This window comes from Cydia pomonella, chromosome 6 (genome assembly GCF_033807575.1).
Source record: "Cydia pomonella isolate Wapato2018A chromosome 6, ilCydPomo1, whole genome shotgun sequence".
Lineage (NCBI taxonomy): Eukaryota > Metazoa > Arthropoda > Insecta > Lepidoptera > Tortricidae > Cydia > Cydia pomonella.
In genome coordinates this window covers 12473731-12494723 of record NC_084708.1, presented here as the reverse complement: position 1 = coordinate 12494723, position 20993 = coordinate 12473731, and the positions used below count along the sequence as shown (strand labels likewise).

Below are 20993 nucleotides of genomic sequence, written 5' to 3'. Positions count from 1 at the left end.
AACTATAAAAAAAAAATGTAGTGTACCCATACAAAATGATAAAAAAAAAACATATTGATCCAATAGTGTGGTGCATGGTTGGATAGGTCTTTTAAAACGTATAAGGGTCGTTATAAACATATTTTATAGAAATAAAACAATTGTGCCCCCCTCCCGCTCTAATTTTTGAACCATGGGTCCAAAAATATGAAAAAATCGTGAAACAAAAGCTTAATAAATACTTTCAATTAAAACTATAGCGAACATGGATCGGTCCAGTCGGTTTTGAGTTATTATAAAACATCTTCTCTTCTTAGTAAAAAGATGTACAAAGCGACGCAAAGGTACTCCCTTAACCTTGTAACATAAGTACATGATAGTTACTAATAACCCCCGTTTGGCCTATTTTGACAGAATGGTAACTACGAAACCCTACACTGAGCATGGCCCGACATGCTCTTGGCCGATCTTTTATACCATCTCTAAGTAAGATGTATCCCATCGAAAACATTTTTAGGTAAAATGTTACCAAGACAAAACCATGAGACTAGCACTGTCAAAAAGTTATCAGTCAGAGCTCTACAAGTAGAGCTAAGCTTCTAACTGTACAAGCCCTAACTTCACAAACTTACCACCTTAGTCAAAATATATGGCTTAGCTACCGTCGCATGGGCGTAAGGTGGAAAATTTATTCACAATTTTTTTATCATGCAATACTTCTTGTAATAACGCGACGCGGGAGCGCTGGTGGCCTAGCGGTAAAAGCGTGCGACTTGCAATCCGGAGGTCGCGGGTTCAAACCCCGGCTCCGTACCAATGAGTTTTTCGGAACTTATGTACGAAATATCATTTGATATTCACCAGTAGCTTTTCGGTGAAGGACAACATCGTGAGGATACCGGACTATCCCAACAAGACCTAGTTTACCCTCTGCGTTGGGAAGGTCAGATGGCAGTCGCTTTCGTAAAAACTAGTGCCTACGCCAAATCTTGGGATGAGTTGTCAAGCGGACCCCAGGCTCCCATGAGCCGTGGCAAAATGCTGTGACAACGCGAGGAAGAAGGAAGAAGGAAGGACTTCTTGTCATAACGAAACGGCCAAGCCACATATTATGACTAAGGTGTAGAATTTGTGAAGTTAGGGCTTGTACAGTTAGAAGCTTGGCTCTACAAGAGATCTGATAACTTTTTAACAGTGCGAACCTTATGGTTTCGTCTTAGCAAGATTTTACACGAAAATGTTTTTAACGGGATTTCACTTCTTTTTGTAAGTTGCTTATGACAATCTCCCATCAAATTTAAAAGGTCGGGGATGATTTACTATTTAAAATGCTGAAATACGTATCTGGGGGCATCTTTTACACAATCTGCTTTTTACTGATATCCTATACAAACTTCAATCCCCTTTTCCCCCCCTAACGCCCTTTTTCTCCCCCTTTTCTCCCCCTTTTCTCCCTTACGGGGTGATTTTGGGGTTAAATATTATTCTATTATGTCCTTCCCTATAGCAAAAACTATCTATAATTCTACATACCAAATTTCAACTAAATCGGTTCAGCGGTTATAGATTCCCCATACAAAATTCCACCCGCCTTTTCACCCTCTTAGGGGCTAAAAATTCCAGCTTACTAATCTAATCGGAGAACACGGTCCCGTACTGTTCTGTCAACATACATACATGATTTATGTTATCCCCTTTTTAGGGTTCCGTAGCCAAATGGCAAAAAACGGAACCCTTATAGATTCGTCATGTCCGTCTGTCTGTCCGATTCTGTCACAGCCACTTTTTTCCGAAACTATAAAAGCTATACTGTTCAAACTTGGTAAGTAGATGTATTCTATGAACCGCATTAGGATGTTTACACAAAAATAGAAAAAAAAAACAATAAATTTTGGGGGTTCCCCATACTTAGAACTGAAACTCAAAAAATCTTTTTTCATCAAACCCATACGTGTGGGGTATCTATGGATAGGTCTTCAAAAATGATATTGAGGTTTCTAATATCATGTTTTACTAAACTGAATAGTTTGCGCGAGAGACACTTCCAAAGTGGTAAAATGTTGAACATGATCTAGTAAGTAGATTTTTTTTAATACGTCTTAAATGGTACGGAACCCTTCATGCGCGAGTCCGACTCGCACTTGGCCGCTTTTTTTAAATTAGATACCTGTCTCAACAAGGATAATGTGGACCAACTTAATCATTATGTTTGGTCAGGTTTTATTTCCCAAATGGGTTGTAGAGGCGAGCCAACTGTTACATTCTCGGGTCAGACAAAAGTAAGTAAGAACTGATAATAATAGACAATAAGATGGATGGTCTTGTTCACGACGCCAACAACAAACTATTTCGACTCGATGAGTTATGGGCTGTTGTAGAATCAATAAGGGAATAAAGTGCCCACAACTGCACGTTGTAACAGCTACTAGTAAGTACACAGCCTTATCAAGGAAATCACAATAAATGATTTCTGTTTATCGATTCGACACCCGTGTCCGATTATTACCAACGGCATTTATGACGGAACAACCATCATCAAGTATTCGATACCTGTATATCTATTCTATTGTGCTCGTTAAGTTACAGCTCAATATTCCCGCAAATATTGATTTGCAAATTACGCTCGCGTCGTGGTGGCGGAGAGGTTATTAACACTAAGTGTCATTCTCAGTACAATCTACCCGTTCAAACAGATGCTTTTGATATAGGTATACATCTACTGGTATACCTGATATTTGATATCATTTATTAGGTCAAGTATACACGCAAGCACAATTACGTGCGCTATTACTATAACGCTTCACATATTTCAAGCCCTTTGAACTCTGCGTTTTACCAATCAAGTATAAAAACAACAGCGCCGTGAACATTCAGTGCCTTTGTTTTGCTATTAAATTATCTGCATGAGAGAATGCGATTTAAAGTTTTTTTTTAATTAGATACCAATATTTTACTATTTGATGATAATATGTACTATACCTACATAGCTAGTTTTTGTAGCTTCTTTAGATACAACTTTGTTATCGCTATTCTAGTTTACTCATTTATAGGCATTGAATAGAAATGGATCAAGGGTCATAGAACTCATAGGTTATTTAGACCACATTTTAAATCTCTGTACTGCTGTAAGTATGTACCTACCTACTAAATTGGATGGACACATTATGAATTCATTCGGAAAGGGGATATAAACTTTTGCGGTTGGTTGCATGCTGGTTGTACAATTTGCCCAAATACATCTAACTAGTTTCATTATACAGCTCCGTTGATATGGTCTTCATGTTCAGATCTACTTTACCTTTACTTTGCACGAGCAAAAATTATTGCAGAAAATTAATATGTGATGATATACCTATGTCGCATTTCTTAAAGTTGATAGACAAAAATGTACGCATAATATTTGGAGAGTTCTATAAATTCTGTATCACAAGCTGTTATTAGACATAGACATAGACATGACATTGATACCCATATACCTAAGGTATGAACCTCCCGCCCCCCTCCCTCCTTTTTTCATTTGCGGGTGATATTTTCAAAATATATAGGTATAGCCTATGTCACTAGCACAAATTCAACGACCCCTCATATATCGAAAACCGTCCAGACGTTTGGGCTGTAGAGCGTGCCAAAAAATTAACACATATATACGCTCGAAAAACACATTACCCTCCTAACGCAGTCGGGGAAAAATGAGGCCAAGCTGGAAGTAAGATGTCAAATAAAAAGTCTTTGAAATAAAAAAAAACGTTTCGAAAAGTGTTCTCACGGAGTGACCAAATAATAAATAAATAAATATAAATATTATAGGACATTATTACACAAATTAACTAAGTCCCACAGTAAGCTCAATAAGGCTTGTGTTGAGGGTACTTCGACAACGATATATATAATATATAAATATGTATAAATATTTAAATACATAGAAAACACCCATGACTCAGGAACAAATATCCTTGCTCATCACACGAATAAATGCCCATACCAGGATTTGAACCCGGGACCATCAGCTTCGTAGGCAGGGTCACTACCCACTAGGCCAAACCGGTCGTCGAATAGAGTACCTGCTCCTTTAAGTTAGTTAAAAAGTAAAATGGAAAGAGTTTATAACTTTGCTCTTTGTAAACATTCAACATTCCATATAAAAATAGCCCAGCAGAGTGGATTAAATACTTACTGTATTAAAATCACGCTCAGCTAAATTCTTACTTCCGATTCAGCTGAATTGTAATACGTACGAATAAAATATTCAATGATGCCCCTGCGAAGATTAGAACCCATGACCTCGGCATCGGTAGCAGGTACAGGAATCCATTGGGCTACGAATTTTGTATTGCAGTTACGAATTTATAGAGGTCCGAAGTGCGCGATCCTTACATAACTTAATAAGGTAAAGCCCCTCATCAATTGGTAACGCGGTTTCCTCTAGCCAGTTCAGAATAAACAATGTAATTTTCTGTGTAGAAATTTAAATAATCGTAGGAATCGTTTAAATAATGCGAGTGGAGTTGTTTGCACGCTGGTCGCCGTGTAGAGTATCGTGCGGTAATGTTTGCCGGTACCAAGGCTGGTCTCGGGCGGGCCGGCTCCCCCGAGAGCGTCGTGGCCGCACGAACTAGCGCCAGGGGAGACCGGCCGAAAATGTGAAGGTCGCGGCAGATTGCTCGCACCTGAAATAGGGTCACTTCGCCGCGGTTTATAGACGGGACGTGACTTTTACTTGGAAATGTTGAAGATGACTGTATACCTATGTAATACAAGTACAATATTTTTATGAACTGTCCTGTACTTTATGATATTTGTTTGCATTCCGACCCAATTTCTCCTCGAGCTTGTTATTTTCCTGTTTGTGGAAAGTTGACTAGATCCTGTACATGTTTACGAATTCGATTTGTTGGAATGTCTTTTCAATGCCGAAAATTAAAGTGAGGAAACTAGTTCTTTAAAATTTTTGTTTGCTTTGATGCCGCAAGCAAAGTAATAACATCTGCAGCCTTTGTCCAACGAAATTTTGCTTTTGGAGAATCTTAGTTATTTCGATGGGAATCTATATCTTGCTAATCAGCGAGATAGTTCTCGAAAACTGTAGTAGATATGTAAGATTTTGTTTTATAATTTTTTAACTCTTTCTGGCAATACGAAAAGCGGTGTTCAATAGATAATGTAAACAAACCAATTTACCTTCATTTCTCCGTAATCTCGCACTTTTGTGATTTGTGGATATATGTTAATAATTCATAGGTCTGTGAAAACAACTATCGTAAAACTTTTAGGTTATAGCTACGTATGTCAAATACTAACAAAGTCACATTCATTGCTTGATCACACATTATTTGTCTTTTCTGTTGGGCTCCACTTTACATACCTATTTCCTTTACGATGGGATTAAGCTAAGAAATACCTACACGAGCCAGTTTTTTCCGGCACGTTTTGTGTGTAAATTCGAATCCTCGGTTGTTTTGTTTGTGGCCTATCTATATTTTGATTCATGTTTTCTGACGGATACGTGTACATGTAAGATTTTTAATATTTGACTCATTTGACTACCTAAGTTTGTCTGTATCCGCTCAAATGCGATTTTTTGTCATTGAGCACACAACTGCGATTGTCGTTTAGAGCGTCACTGTTAATATATGTTTTTGCATTCGTAATCCGTAAGATTAATACGAAAGCGACTTAATTCATCAAATCTACTACAAACAAGTCGCACGAAACTGGCCTTCATTATAAGATAATGCTCGAAACCTGGTATAACTTTTTATCGACTGAGGGCACATTGAAAGTCACAGGGCACAAAGAAAATTTGTCGGATTAAAATTATAAAAATTCTCGAGATACAATTTTCAAGCGGCCAGAAATCTTAAGATATACATCACATCCAAATAAATTGGACGTAAAAATAGATAAAGAGAATATTATAGATTTTCAAATAATATACGTTTTATTTCACTCCGTGATTCCTAATTTTCGACGATAGATCTGGCCAAGTGGATAGTGACTCTGTTAATGAAGCCGATAATTCCGGGTTCGAATCCCGGTAAGGGCATTTATTTGCGTGATGAACCCATATATTTGTTACTAAGTCATGGGTGTTTCCTATGTATATATCTATATACGTATGTATATCGTCGCCTATCAGTACCCATAGTACTAACCTACAAGCTTTGCTTGCTAAGGGTACCCCTTTGTAATTGTTCCCCAAATATTTATTATTTACATTTATTATAGAATCTTTCAATATTGCCCACGCATCACAAATATACATACAAACTTACGGGACAGTAAAACATCAAATGCCGCCGGCTTCTTCCTCTAATTGGTTTCTAATAAAACAAAAACACTTCGTGGGGATAGCAGAGTACTGTTATTAAATAGCTATAGGCACGTGCTTAGAACAATCCAATGGTTTAGTATAAACCTCCGAATACAATAAAGAACCTAAATCGCATCCCTTTATGACCAAAGCAAGTAAATATAATGACTAACAATACCTACACTATATGATTGGCTGTATAGATATATCTACTCCTACACTACATAGAAATTAGATTAATGAGATTCACACTTACCTATTATGCAGAAAGGCCGCCTCAAGAACTTGAGGCGCCCCATTGAACCCTGGTACCGGGACCGGCATCCTGACGACCATAACCTGAACAAAAATGGAACAATGTTAACTTTTAATAAAATGAAAGTGGCTGGGCCTTATTTGTTAATGCCTACTGCGAGATACACAGATCATATACCTATCCATCAGATTGAGCATGTAACACGACTCGTGGCTACGGCGAATAGGACCTCTCATACAATGGGAGCGGGGCCGCTTATTGCTTCTAACCTTTGGTGGAGTACCTATATTAAAAATAGAATAGGTAGACACTAAAGGAATGAAATGTATTTTTCTACTCGTCGACTGTAATGTTGAATTAAGATTTCGTATACCAAAATATAATTGCGTACTTTTCATGTATGGGCTCCGGCTCCCAACTAAACTATAAGATTAATTTCGATACGCAGTAGTCAACTATAAAAAAAATGACCAATCACGTACTGCCGCGCTTCGTACTTTACTTAGGTAACTCAGCAAGCTTCGTTGCCTAAACACGGTACTCGACTGAAAAGCTCTCTATTATCACACGATTGTATAAAATACTATTTTGTAGTTTAACGCGATGTAAGATGCACTGACTGAGTAGTGCGAATCGCGGCGTATTATTTTACAAGTGTACCGCGCTAAAGTTAGAACATGCACGGAAAAAACAGTTATGTTAAATTTACACATAATTTGTAAAATTTACAGAGATATGTGTTAAATTTACAGGTTTCTCTGTAAATTTTACAAATTATCTGTAAATCTTACATAACTGTTTTTTCCGTGTGGTTTATAATTATTATAATGCGAAGTTTACGGGGTGTAATCTATGGGGAGGCAACGAACACAGAGAGAGAGATAAGCCGAGCCGGCGAGCGCGTCGAGTAATTCGTCACTCGTTGTGGATGGATCGTTTGGTGTTCATCCCAAAGCCGGCGCTCGCCTTACATTAAGATGAACCATTTATTTTTCACTCAGAACTAAGATTGTAAAAAAGGGAATCATCTCATTCCTTTCTTTTGGTTAATATACTTTTGCAAGAATTCTTTTCAATTCCTAATACAGAGTTTAACTTTTGAAATGATCTATTTGTATAAGTACCTAAGTAAGTAGACTGTAAAGAATACGAGTCTAAGTTAACTTTGCACGGACTTGAAAGAACAAAATGAGAGAGTGTTATTATAAAAGTCATATTTTCATAGTCAAGATATAAGCCACCGCGCCATAATACTTTCTGTTACAGATCTGGTATTTAATCCGACCCCTTTGGGTTTTCAAAACGTTTTACTCGTGTTTCATTTCCAAAAAGGATGTACCTACGGAACCCTTAGAAGACGCAGATTCGCACTTGTCCATTTTTTGTTTGTATTTAATTTAATTTATCAAATACTCGTGACTTGACTTGACATTAATGATGACACTGCATTTTTGTAATTTTTGTTTCTATGACTATCAAAAAATTAGTTTTTAATACAGTTTAGCGTATATCTCGTTACTCGTCAAGTAATGACATACTTTCCGCACTAGCATCGAAATGTACTATTTTTCATGATAATAAATGCTATACGTCGTTTTTTAGGGTCCCGTAGTCAACTAGGAATCCGTCTGTCTGTCCGTCCGCGGCTTTGCTTCGTAATCGTTAATACCAGAAAGCTGTAATCTGGTATGGATACATGAATGGTATGGTATGGTATGGAAACTAAATGGTAAATATTTTTTGATACAGTTGCTCAAAAAGTGCTACTTTACGTAGCTGTTTAGCGTTCGCGAAGTTGGTTTTTGCAAACTAGTGCTTTTAACTTTTCCAACTTTTTTAAATTTATATCTAACCGTACTTAATCCATACGATCACACCAAAAAGTTTGAATGTCCAAAAACTTGATATATTTTTTTATTTCGCCATTACATGTTAATTACGTCCTAAAACCATTATTACACGATGTAAATTGAATATTTATTTGATTTTATTCAAATTGAATGTTATACAATACGATATTACACTAAAACATTTTTTTAATTATTGGCTAAATGAAACTATCATTGCCACGTTGGCTGTCGTTAAGAGGAGAGAGGACGATCGATTCTCCATACAAACGTTGTCCTTATTTTTCTTCCTGGATATTATGGAAAACATTTTTACAGAATTTTATGTATTTTAGTCATAGCCGACCGTTTGATTTTTTATTTTTGTAATTATTATAAAAGTTAAGAGCGAAAAACAGTTTTCATACAAACCTAACCTATAACTCTTATTATATTGAAAAAATCGAAGAAATCAAACGGTCGTGGGTATGATAAATACATAAAATTGTCTTAAAATATTTTCAATAATATTAATACGAGGAGAGGAAAATGGGGACTACGTTTGTATGGGAAGGCGGTTTTGGGGCGGTCGTTCCCTTTCGTCTTAACAGTAAAAATGAAAAATTAAAAAGCAACCCGCCGGTGTTGCCCGAGTATATTCAATAACAAAATAATTGTATCAAAATAATTCAACTTAAATTGCCACTGTGAAAGTGTTTTTGTATGAGTTGTTGTGATATTTTTTTTAATGTAAGTCATCGCTAAACGTATAGTAGGTACGAGTATATAGTGCTGAATTAACAATAGCATTCAAGTTCAAGTGAAAATTCGTAACAGTAATCACGTTTCGCTATCGAATAAATTTACACTAGGGGCTCTGTAAGGTCTGTAAGTATAATACTCGTGTAACAATTATTTGTTTTATTGTGTTTTTTCGCAAATGTATTTAAAAACCTCGTTCAATGTATGTGTGCCAGTGGCATTTTATATATGGGTTTTTGAAGACTGAAGAATTTCTTGATAAAGAGAATATTTTCGGAAATATTCGCTCCGAGAGAGAAAAAATTGTGTTGAACCATGGGATCAAAAATTATGAAATAGTCATGCAAGAAAAGTTTAGTAACTATTTTCATTGAAAACTATAGCGAACAATGGTTGAGTTGAGGTTTGAGTTTATGCAAAAAGACTTACCTTCTTATTAAAAGTGCTGCAGAGATACACCCTAAAAGTTTAAGGCAGTCTAATTATGACAAGCGGGGTTAATACGGAACCCTACACTGACCATGGTCCGATATGCTTTTGGTCGTTTTTTAGGGTTTCGTAGTCAACTAGGAACCCTTATAGTTACGCCAAGTCCGTCTGTCTGTCTGTCGGTCCGCGAGTTCTAGCACTAATGTCCGGGATCATTAGTGCTAGAAAGCTGAAATTTGGCACGAATTGGCGACGACCGGTCTGGCCTAGTGGGTAATGACCCTGCCTATGAAGCTGACGGTCCCGGGTTCGAATACCGGCATTTATTTTTATGATGAACACAGATATTTGTTCCTGGGTCATGGGTGTTTTCTATTCTTGTATATAAGTATGTGTTTTTCTATGATGTATACTATACGTATGATGTATATCGTCGACTAAGGACCTATAGTACAAGCTTTGCTTAGTTTGGGGCTAGGTCTACCTGTGTAAAATTGTAGCCAAATATAAAAAAAATATTAAATATATGAATCAGTTACACTGACAACGTCGTAAAATAAAAACCGGACAAGTGCGAGTCGGACTCACACACCGAGGGTTCCGTACTTTTTAGTATTTGTTGTTATAGCGGCAACAGAAATACATCACCTGTGAAAATTTCAACTGTCTAGCTATCACAGTTCATGAGATACAGCCTGGTGACAGACGGACGGACGGACGGACAGCGGAGTCTTAGTAATAGGGTCCCGTTTTGGTACGGAACCCTAAAAACTAGAAAAATGATTTTTCTTTAGGGTGGCTCCGGTACACAAAAAGTGGGGATGTTTTTTTTTTCGCTCCGCTTTTGAGAGAGGTATGCGCATTGTGAATGCCATCTCGCTTTGTGTGGTAGGGCACAGCACAGCGGATGTCATTCCAGATCTAGAGCAGAGCCCAACTGGGGCAGTACCTCCACCTTACAGAAAACCGCAGCCAAATAACACTAGACCCTACTCTTAGTGTTGTGTTCCTGCCGGTGAGTAAGGTTGCCAGAGCTCAACGAGGGGTGGGGGAGGGGTTTAGGGTCGGCAACGCGCATGTAGCTCCCCTGGAGTTGCAGGCGTACATAGGCTACGGAGATTGCTTACCATCAGGCGAGCCGTATGCTTGTTTGCCACAGTCGTAGTATAAAATAAAAATTGAGGGGGGTGTCGTGGGATAGGTCTTTAAAAACGAATACCTTAGGGGTGTTTAAGTACTATGTTTTGATAAACGTGATATTTTTGGAAAATATTCGCTCTGAGAAAAATAATAATTGTCGCCACCCCCCGCCTCCTCTACCTTTTGAAACATGGGTCTAAAAAATAAGAAAAATAATCGTGAGTGTAAAATTTTGTAACGACTTTCAAGGAAAACTATAGCGGCCCGATATGCTCTTGGCCGGTTTTAGCGTTAGAAAAAGGGTAAACATATTTGACTTTTTATTAAAAAATGCTTTAGAAAAATAGTAACCATTACTTATGAAATCAAAAGAATGTAATAGTAGTTTATGTGACTGCTACATAATAAAAGGCATTAAAATACCCGAGTGGGGATTTAAGAAACGAACGAAGTGAGTTTCTTAAACCCACACACACATATTATAACACATATTATAAACTTTCTATGAAATATCCACTAACCCAAATTACAGCCTCCGTTAGGGCATCGTTGACAAATCGAATCGGAACTCGCGGATATGTGGTGGCGTCACCGAAATATTTTTATCGCTTATTTTACACGAAATTTTTGCTATAGTTACCTTAAAAACAACAAAACATAATATTCATTTTATACTTAAAACTAATTAAAAGATAAACTGTACCTACGTCAAATGGCGGTAAATGAAAACTTTTTTCACGCATGTACTTTTTTTTAATTCAGAGACAAACTAGAGCGGGGGCCTATTTCCGTATCATTCGATACAAACTAACATGCGAGATATGTCAAAATTGTATACAATTGACATTTCATTTCGAACAAAAAGGCATCTCGATTGATACGAGTATTAGAATAGAAGTCAAATCGAATTGTTTTTTTTTTCAGAGATGTTCCAAATTTGAATGCATAATCAAATCGATTTTGATGTAGTTATGAAGCTATAACTACATTATCACAGATAAGAAATTTCTTGTAACAAAACAGTTTATCGTAATGTTGCCCATTATTTACGGATTTTGAAGGCATCATAGAGGGTTTATGATATGTGTGTAGATAAATATATGTTCTTGCTGTGTAACTGTTACATAATTATTTGCTGTGATTTATTGTTCCAATGTGGTTTTTAATAAAAACACACTTCAAGGTTGTTCACACTTTTTCTATCGCAAAAAACCGAGATATAAAAAAATACATAGGTGAACTAAAAGGCACACAAGTTATATTTGTTACCCTAATGTAAGTTCGGATAAATACTGAACTATTGAAAATGTTCGCAAAGCGATTATGTATATAAAAATAAATAATTCTATAATAGAAACAATTAATAATGTAGGTAATATAAACGAAGTGTCGGAAGCCGGTAATTTGTTTAATGAAAAGGGGCCTGCTGCACCACTCCCTCACCCAACTACGCGTTATAAGGGATTATAAATATTGTTTAAGTTTAATTTTACCGTCGTACCTACTCCTTTTATTCAGTGTAATGACTTTCTTTACTTAATCTCCTACTAAGGGCAGAAGTCAGATATCTGATAATGTGAGAAAGTAATAAAGGTAAATACTTCGCTACCTACCTGCTTCCTGCTCTTTCAGGATCGATTGCAAGCAGAACTGTATGAACTGGGTCTCATTTATGATAAGTTACGGGCATTTCGTACTATTTATTAAAATCATTTGATAACATTATTAATTTTAAAGTTTTAGGTAGTTTAAATATATTGATAAAAATAATTATGATAATGAAAACGTTGCGATAAGTATTGACATAATGTGATTTTTAATAAGTAGGTATTTAACAAAATCTATCACAATGGGTCTCATTAAGCATTAAGCAACGCACAAAACAAAATTAAAAATTAATAGTTGCTCTAAATAGATAGAAGTATAGTTTAGTTTTATGGAACTGTTAGTAGGTAAGTAAAATTTTACAAATTGTTTCAAATGTATAAGTTTTTGTGCATTTTTTTTTTGCTGACTATACCTACTTTCCTTTTCACGGGCAACTAATAAGTACTTCAACTTCAATTTATTTGTCGCGCACTATTAACACTTACAGTTCACTCTGACGTGCTTAATACTCGTCGAGACAGTACTAACAAACAAAAACACAATCAGCTTGTGGCTTATATCGTATTTGTAAATATTTTATCCGTGGTAAATACATTCATAACACCGTCTGCCTAGATTGAATCCAAATAATCATAGCTTATACAGGTTAGTTCACAGGGTTAGTTCTAGAATAGTTAACATCTGTTTTATTTTTTATTTTGCTTTCTTGTATCTTAATGCTTGTAGTTTTTTTGTTTTGATTAAAACGCGTAGTATTAGCAAATTGTGTTTGCCTATAATTGGGTGAATACTCCAGTATGATTTTTGTAGTTATTATTTAAGTCCAAATGTATTTGTATTACACCTGTTGGCAAAGCTTAATAAATAAATAAAAATAAAAAAGAACTGCATTAATAATACACTATCAATAATTCATAAAAAATCTTGACTTGGCTCGTTTTAGTTCCCCTTATGGGCTATCATGCTCACCTCAAGTGGTAACAGAATCAGCATGGTATTATGGAGCGGCTTACCTTAACACAAACTCGATAGCGAACCAAATGACGACGACAGTTTCCATGTAGAAGAGCACGATTCCGGCGCGAGCCTCGTACTCCTCGATGGTGGAGAACACGGACAGCGACAGGCACATGAACACCATGAGGAACCTAGCAAAGCATACAATGTAATACTTCCCATACACTCATTCAATACGATATCAAATGGTGGAGTCTATCAAAAAACAGGAGACGCAAATTACAGGGAAATAAAGGGTAATCTAGAAATTGATTACTTGTACATATTATAAAATGGTTCTCATGCTCAGAAAGTGGCTCCTTGTATATCTATGAAGCAAGTGGAAATCGATACGTTTCGGCCCTAGGGAGTTTTACTTTCTAAGTACTTTTTTGTGATAAGTAAAGAAAATTCGATTCTAACTTGATTTGTTGTATTTCTATTGGAAGTATCCTCAACATCCAACTTCCTCCTGTTGAGGATACTTTCAATTAACAATTTAGGTAAAAGGATCGTTATTTATGGGATCGGGAGTTAAACATCAGTATAGAAATTATACAACAAATCCAGTTAGAACCAAATGTTCATTACTTATATCAAAAAAGTACTAAGGAAGTAAAACTCCCTAGGGCCGAAACGTATCGCTTTCAACTTACTTCATAGATAAACAATGAGCTACTTTCTGAGCATGAGAAATGAAAAACCTTTTTATAATACAAGTAATCCATTTCCAGATTATCTAATATTAGGACATAATGTAGTAGTTGGATCTAGTTTAGTATTGACCAAAGAGCGTTTAGCTTAACACGAAAGCAAAAGTTCTGAACGTTAAAAGAATATATATACTCTTACTACATTAGTAGCACTCAACATAATCTAGTATTCACGCTTGAACATGCAAACTTTCCACATCATTATTGGAAGTTTATAAACACCGAAATAGTTTTAGTAACAGCAAACCAAAGTTATTCTTAATGTGCACTTAAACTGAACCGTCTTTTAAAATGCTATCCATAAATGTAATATTAGTATATACAACTTGGAACTTATCCAAGAATATTAACTTAGTATTCGGCTGAACTAGTATTAGGCAATTGAGCGAGGCAAATAGACCCAGTATAGTAATCGTTGTTATAATTTCGTACTTTTACTAGGTCATAAATCTCATATTTGTAAATGATTTGCGACTTGAAACACAAGCACGGTTCGAGCGTATCACTTAAACGTCTCATTTCATATGCCATAAAAATAAAGTGCGCGATTTCGATACGCGTACGTATCAGTTGTAAACGGAAGTGTTTACGAATGACTTTAAATTTGCGCTGGTTTATCTTCAACTATTTAGACACACAAATGTGGTTATAATAAAACACCGCTGATTGAACATCCTAATAACTCCTAAGAATAATAAAAACGAATATAAATGTTCGTTTGTTCCTCTGTTTACCATCTTAATCTTCGTAACACAAATTCTCGGGACCAAGAATTGCTGTAAATACAAGGACAACGTTATATGTGCAAATAAAGACATTGAGAAACTAGGATAGCATTCATGAAAAGGACGAGATAAAATAAAATGTAGAGTCTTGTTTACAAGCAGAGAGGAAATCGGGTTAATGTTCAAAGTGGACGACTTACACAATCATATGATACAGGACGGCCTTAACACCCCTCGGCCGTTCAAGGAAATTGTAGAACTTGGATTGTAGGCGGCGGTAACGCGCGTCGCGACGCGTGGCGCGATAGCTGAGCGGCTTGCCCAGCAGCGACATCCGCGGCGTCGCCAGCCGGTCGCCGCCGCCAGGCTTACTCTCACTGCGAACAACACCGCACATCACAGCCACTTCAATTATATCCTCACTGCTTATCTGCTCTCTCCTTTCATTCTTTTCGCCTAACCCCCACTTTGTTTTTCAAGCTTCATGTTATTCGTATTGTGCGCCTTAAAGAGCTGTTGATTTTCCGAGCTCTTGAATAGGCCGTGTGCGGAGCGCGGCACCCTACTCTTGTGCCGAGACGCTGTCAATAACACGTAGTAACCATCGGTGCGACTATTTATACGCTTGCCTTGTTTCAACTATGAGACTATGCGAATAGAGCTCGTTATTAAAGCGATTATCGCACGATAAGAATCTAGTGTTTTATGTCTGATAAATATAACATACTTTTAAATCATATCAGTAAAATTTGTAGAACCAATAAATTCTACTAATACTGATAAAAATTACCAGATGTACATACAAAAAGGTAAGAATAAATGGAGCGAGTGTTTCTGACTGCTATGCCACGCTCCCCTCGTGTTGAAACAGGCATCACCTGCTCGATTCGTAAGCGATTTAACTTTACGTCACGCTATGGAATCATGGGCTGCGAGGCGACACAAAGTGAAAATTTCCTATTCAATAAATCTGATTCCTTTTACACGACAAGCAATAATAGTTTTTGCTACGAGATTTATCCTTACCAGACTGGGAGCATTTCAGCATTTTCGATTTTCATTTGTGCTGACAATAGGTACTTAGGTTTATGTAAAAAATACAACATTTATAAGTTGCAATCATATAAAAAGAGCTAACCTATAACTATAGTGAGCGTGTAACGTGTATTGTGCACTTTTACATTAAGTGTGGTGCATTCAATATTACCTACATTAGTGCGGTGCTTTCAATGCAAATTGTAGCTTACATTATTAAATCCTAGAACCACTGTTCTACAATTAAAATGTTGGTGGGTAAACCACCAATGAATAAGCTGGTGGTAATATTTCAATATCAATTACAGGGTGTTTATTACAACCCCGTAAATTATTACAGGTGACTAAATAAACATTCTGTATAAGAAACTGTAACGTAACTGACATAGATAAAAAATAAATAATGCATCTATAAAAATTGGCTTCATGCATGAATTATAGAAAAATGCCAATAGATTTTACATCCCGTAATATTCAAATGTTTTTAATAATCCTGATATCTAGGTATTGTATCCCAGAATCTTCCAAATTGCAAAAATGAATGTGGCGCGCGCACCGCGAGTTAAAGTTAAAATGCTTCAAAAAATAAGCGCGCTCACTGTGATGTCATCATGGTTGCGCCTAAATGTAAATAAAAAGCGGCCAAGTGCGAGTCGGACTCGCCCATGAAGGGTTCCGTACCATTTATGACGTATTAAAAAAACTACTTACTAGATCTCGTTCAAACCAATTTTCGGTGGAAGTTTGCATGGTAATGTATATCATATATTTTTTTTAGATTTTTCATTCTGTTATTTTAGAAGTTACAGGGGGGGGGACACATTTTTTCACTTTGGAAGTGTCTCTCGCGCAAACTATTCAGTTTAGAAAAAAATGATATTAGAAACCTAAATATCATTTTTGAAGACCTATCCATATATACCCCACACGTATGGGTTTGATGAAAAAAAAATTTTTTTTTTTAATTTTATGACGTATTAAAAAAAAACTACTTACTAGATCTCGTTCAAACCAATTTTCGGTGGAAGTTTGCATGGTAATGTATATCATATATTTTTTTTAGATTTTTCATTCTGTTATTTTAGAAGTTACAGGGGTGGGGGGGGGGGGGGACACATTTTTTCACTTTGGAAGTGTCTCTCGTGCAATTCAGTTTAGAAAAAAATGATATTAGAAACCTAAATATCATTTTTGAAGACCTATCCATAGATACCCCACACGTATGGGTTTGATGAAAAAAAATTTTTTGAGTTTCAGTTCTAAGTATGGGGAACCCCTAAAATTTATTGTTTTTTTTTTCTATTTTTGTGTAAAACTCTTAATGCGGTTCATAGAATACATCTACTTACCAAGTTTAAACAGTATAGCTCCTATAGTTTCGGAAAAAAGTGGCTGTGACATAATCGGACAGACAGACGGACATGGCGAATCTATAAGGGTTCCGTTTTTGCCATTTGGCTACGGAACCCTAAAAATAATCATGACAAATAAAGTTATTCACTAATTACGCATTAAAAAATGCGTTTAAATATATACCTAGTTGCCGTACATTTATTTCTCGTTATAACATAAGGAAACTGGTAAGTGTTTAAGTTCCCTAATGTATAGGGAAAAAAAAACATTAAAATTTTACATTTTTAAATTAGAATAAGCGACCTTTTAAAAAAAAATACATAGAATTTCAGATTTCACATTTCTATATTTTATTTGCCCTTGCTTAAAACGTGCAAAACTACAATAAAAAAAAAAATTGCGGTAGCTCCTTTTTAAGTGCTGTGGTTAAGAATTTAAATATCGTGATGCATTTTTAGGGTAACAGTAATGGCCAGACACGTAAGCACTCGGTATTATACTCGTATGTAATTAATTGACAAATAAAAAAATAATTTCTACTTTAATTAAAATAGGTTGTGCATCATGCGCAATCCTAAATGAAACCTTATTCACTGAATTAAATAAATAATTAAGTACCTACCTCATCGAAATGAAGAAATTAATGTATTATTTTAATATTACTTTTCAAGTAATATGAGAGAAAGATTGGAATAACGTGGAGTTCATTTTGTTAGATACTTAATTACGAGTTAATTTCGTACAAATGCACAGCTTCGACTTCAAAACGTTGTACTTATATATATATATATTTGAATAAAAAGTTAAGGTTTGTAATAAAAGATCTTTCTAAAAAGTCAGTGCTGCGAAGCGAAATAATTATTTCAAACAAGAAATGAGTTTTTGTCAGCATACGTTAGGTACAAAAAACGTGAAAACTTGTTGGTTTCAAAGAACACAATAAGAAATAAGAAAATTTTCTTTAAATGGAGGTTATTTGTGTTTGTTCAAAAGGATAATCAAGCAAAAAAGAGTACTAAAGTTAAGCAGGAAAAATCACTATAAGTATGTGGAAGAAGGTGCAAAATGATTTGCGCAAGCTTTAATTTCTATTCGATAACACAGTGTTCATAAAGCTAGGGCCAAATGCTGAAGCACTTCTAGATTTAAATAAATTTGATTTAGATTCTCTAAAATAACACTATTTTCCTAGGCTCACTAAACTTTTATTCTGTCTCTAGGCTAATAATATTATGAAACGTCATTTGACGTCAAGAGTAACGCTAGTCACTTTTTATTTCTTATCCTTAGATAAATATTACTTTATCTGTCGCAGCCAACTCGTTAAATTAGTCGCCTAGCTAGGCCGATAGGATATCACTCAGTGTTTAACAACTTGACGTATTGAAAGTCAGTTCTTTGAAAACGACTGGTTCACTCAGCCGAGTGATTTATTTTTTAAAATATAACCTTAAAGAAATTAAAAAAAAAGATAACTAAATTGATAATAAAATATTAACCTAACCGAACATGATATTCATCAATGTCCTAATTAAGTAAATGACTTTACGACGTTCAGTTCAGCCATCTAGTTAAACGTTGTACGTTGCGATCAGTGACCTGGCTCGTTGTACTTAAGCCAACTAATTAGCTGGCTAATTTAACCAGTTGGCAGCTAGATATATTAACACTTAAAATTACATCATTAATAAAAACAATGAAATGGTCACTCAAGTTGCTTTTGTCACGGAATGATGAAAATAAGTTTAAAAAAATTCCATGTCGTTGTAAAAAGTACAATAATAGGTTTTTCAACACACTTGATCAAAACGACGTTTTTATTCCACTGATTTTTGGCCCATAATCCTAGATATTAAACTACCGAGAACGATAGCCTTTTACCATCAAAATCGGGTGAAAAATAATGAGCGGCGAGCTGGCCGGGCCCGGCAGGGAGAGGCGGGGTGCCCGCTGGCCGCCGGGCGGCGGAGCGAGGGGCGGCAGGCAGTATGCATGCAGTATGACAGATGCAAGACTGCATACTAACCGATTTAACAATTAAAGTTTGATTAATATGAAAGTTTATTTTTTCCTCGCAAGTGTGTTGAAAAACGTCGTATGAAACGCGTGTGCTATGGTCATTACACACATCGGCTTTCTTATTGCGCGCTCGCTTGCAGCACAATATCGCCTCGTGTGTAATTACCAACTTAACATGTACTATTTCAACACACTGCTCAAAACGACGTTTTTATTCCACCGATTTTTGGTTCATAATCTTAGATATTAAACACGCGTGCTTTTTCAGCATATTACGAGTATAACACTCGTGATTTTTCATTATATTATCCGACTAAGTTAAGAAGGTAACTGATTGCTAATAATATGCATGGAAACGGGGCCTTCTTAATTTGGTCGAGTAATACTTTTTTTTAACCAACTATTAGGTTTCAAATGTTAGTTCAAAGAGGTTTTATTACACCAAACATAATTTATAGTAAATTACATTAATGAATAAACATAACATTTTATCGATTTGATCTCCATCCGTCGAAAGGAAATACGAAAATATTAGCTTTTGAAATTTTTTTTAATGACTGTTTGTCGATATCGTTCGCGCCTTTGCCTTGCGCGCGCATCGGAATCGTAAAAAAAATAACGGGCCAGCCATTCAGGCTGACGCAACTAGGAACAAAATAAGTTTTGTATGGAACTTGTTTCGCAAATCTTTGCCAACGAAGAAAAATAAAACGTCAGTGCTATTTATTCTGTCAAGTTTACATCAAGTCAACTGTCAGCCTAATTGTTTTGTTTGTTATGAAGGCTTCAATGTTTTGTTCGGGTATTTCGTGCAATTTCTTTATTATTTAGTGAAAATATCGAAAATAGTGAACCGTGATCAGAGTAAAGAACGAGTTTGTTACAATGCCACCGAGAAAACGGTTTACTAAGTGTGAAATATGTGGCAAGCGAGCCACTCGAGAAAATCACGAAAAAAGGTATTTTATGGCGATATTTCCCTTGGATAAAGACCGGTACGTATTGCTTTAGATACTTTTGACCTTATTTTGGTGCAGCAGGCTTTAAACACATCGAAAATTTGATATTTTATATTATTTTTAGGGGTGAACTAGGGATGTACTAAAACTATCGATAATTGTATGTTTATTTGTATATTAGTGTAAGTAATTAAATAAAATATGTGAAATTTCCTGAGAACTTGCATGCAATATGACACAAAATTAATTCGTCGAAGATTTTCAGTGGAAAATTATCTATCATCTATGCATTAATGGTCATTATTTAACATATTTGATTTGATTTATAGATGCATATTAGCGCTAAATAATCAGTTGATCATCTCATTAGCAAACACTTGGAATATAAACTGTACATAACCAAGGCTGTATGTTTTCAGATGCAGGCAGTGGGTTAAATTTGTTTGGGAACGAAGACCTGATACATCTTCCCATAGAAAAGTTACATTTATTGAAACATGTATCTGCAGATCATTTTGAAAATAGTGCTTTTAATTAAAAAAAATTAAGAAAAGAAATAGTGAAGGATTTTATAATTACAATCTGAGTGTAACGAGGTATTCTAAAATAGAATCCTAGCGTAGTGAGGGATTCAATTGTTAACGCCTATGGGTGGTATTCCACCTATGCAATTTCTTTGTCCAATGTGTATTGCATCTCACATTTTGATTAATGACAGAGTGAAACGCAATGACATTGGACCAAGAAATTGGATAGGTGGAATACCACCCTAAGGTGGAAATATTTTTGCTACCACGTGATAAATTTACATACTGCTTTTCACATCACCTATGAGGAAATTATTATGGTACAATTAAATAAATAAATTTAATTAATGGTAATT

The 20993-nt window shown here is 35.6% G+C and overlaps 1 protein-coding gene across 9 annotated transcripts in view; it reads right to left on the bottom strand.

The window, feature by feature from the left end:
* The window catches only part of LOC133518986 (potassium voltage-gated channel subfamily KQT member 4), a 109818-nt gene that overhangs the window by 78294 nt on the left and 10531 nt on the right, over positions 1–20993 (bottom strand). For 3 of the 9 annotated variants that reach the window (XM_061852813.1, XM_061852821.1, XM_061852819.1), the window contains exons 1-3: positions 14945–15364; positions 13324–13458; positions 6546–6628 (exon numbers count right to left, since the gene is read on the bottom strand). In XM_061852813.1, coding sequence (XP_061708797.1) covers positions 6546–6628; positions 13324–13458; positions 14945–15141 — 415 coding nt within the window. In that variant the 5' untranslated portion in view covers positions 15142–15364. Of the gene's footprint in view, positions 1–6545; positions 6629–13323; positions 13459–14944; positions 15365–20993 lie in introns of those variants that run through there. The other 6 variants (XM_061852816.1, XM_061852820.1, XM_061852815.1 and 3 more) reach the window with 5 other exon arrangements.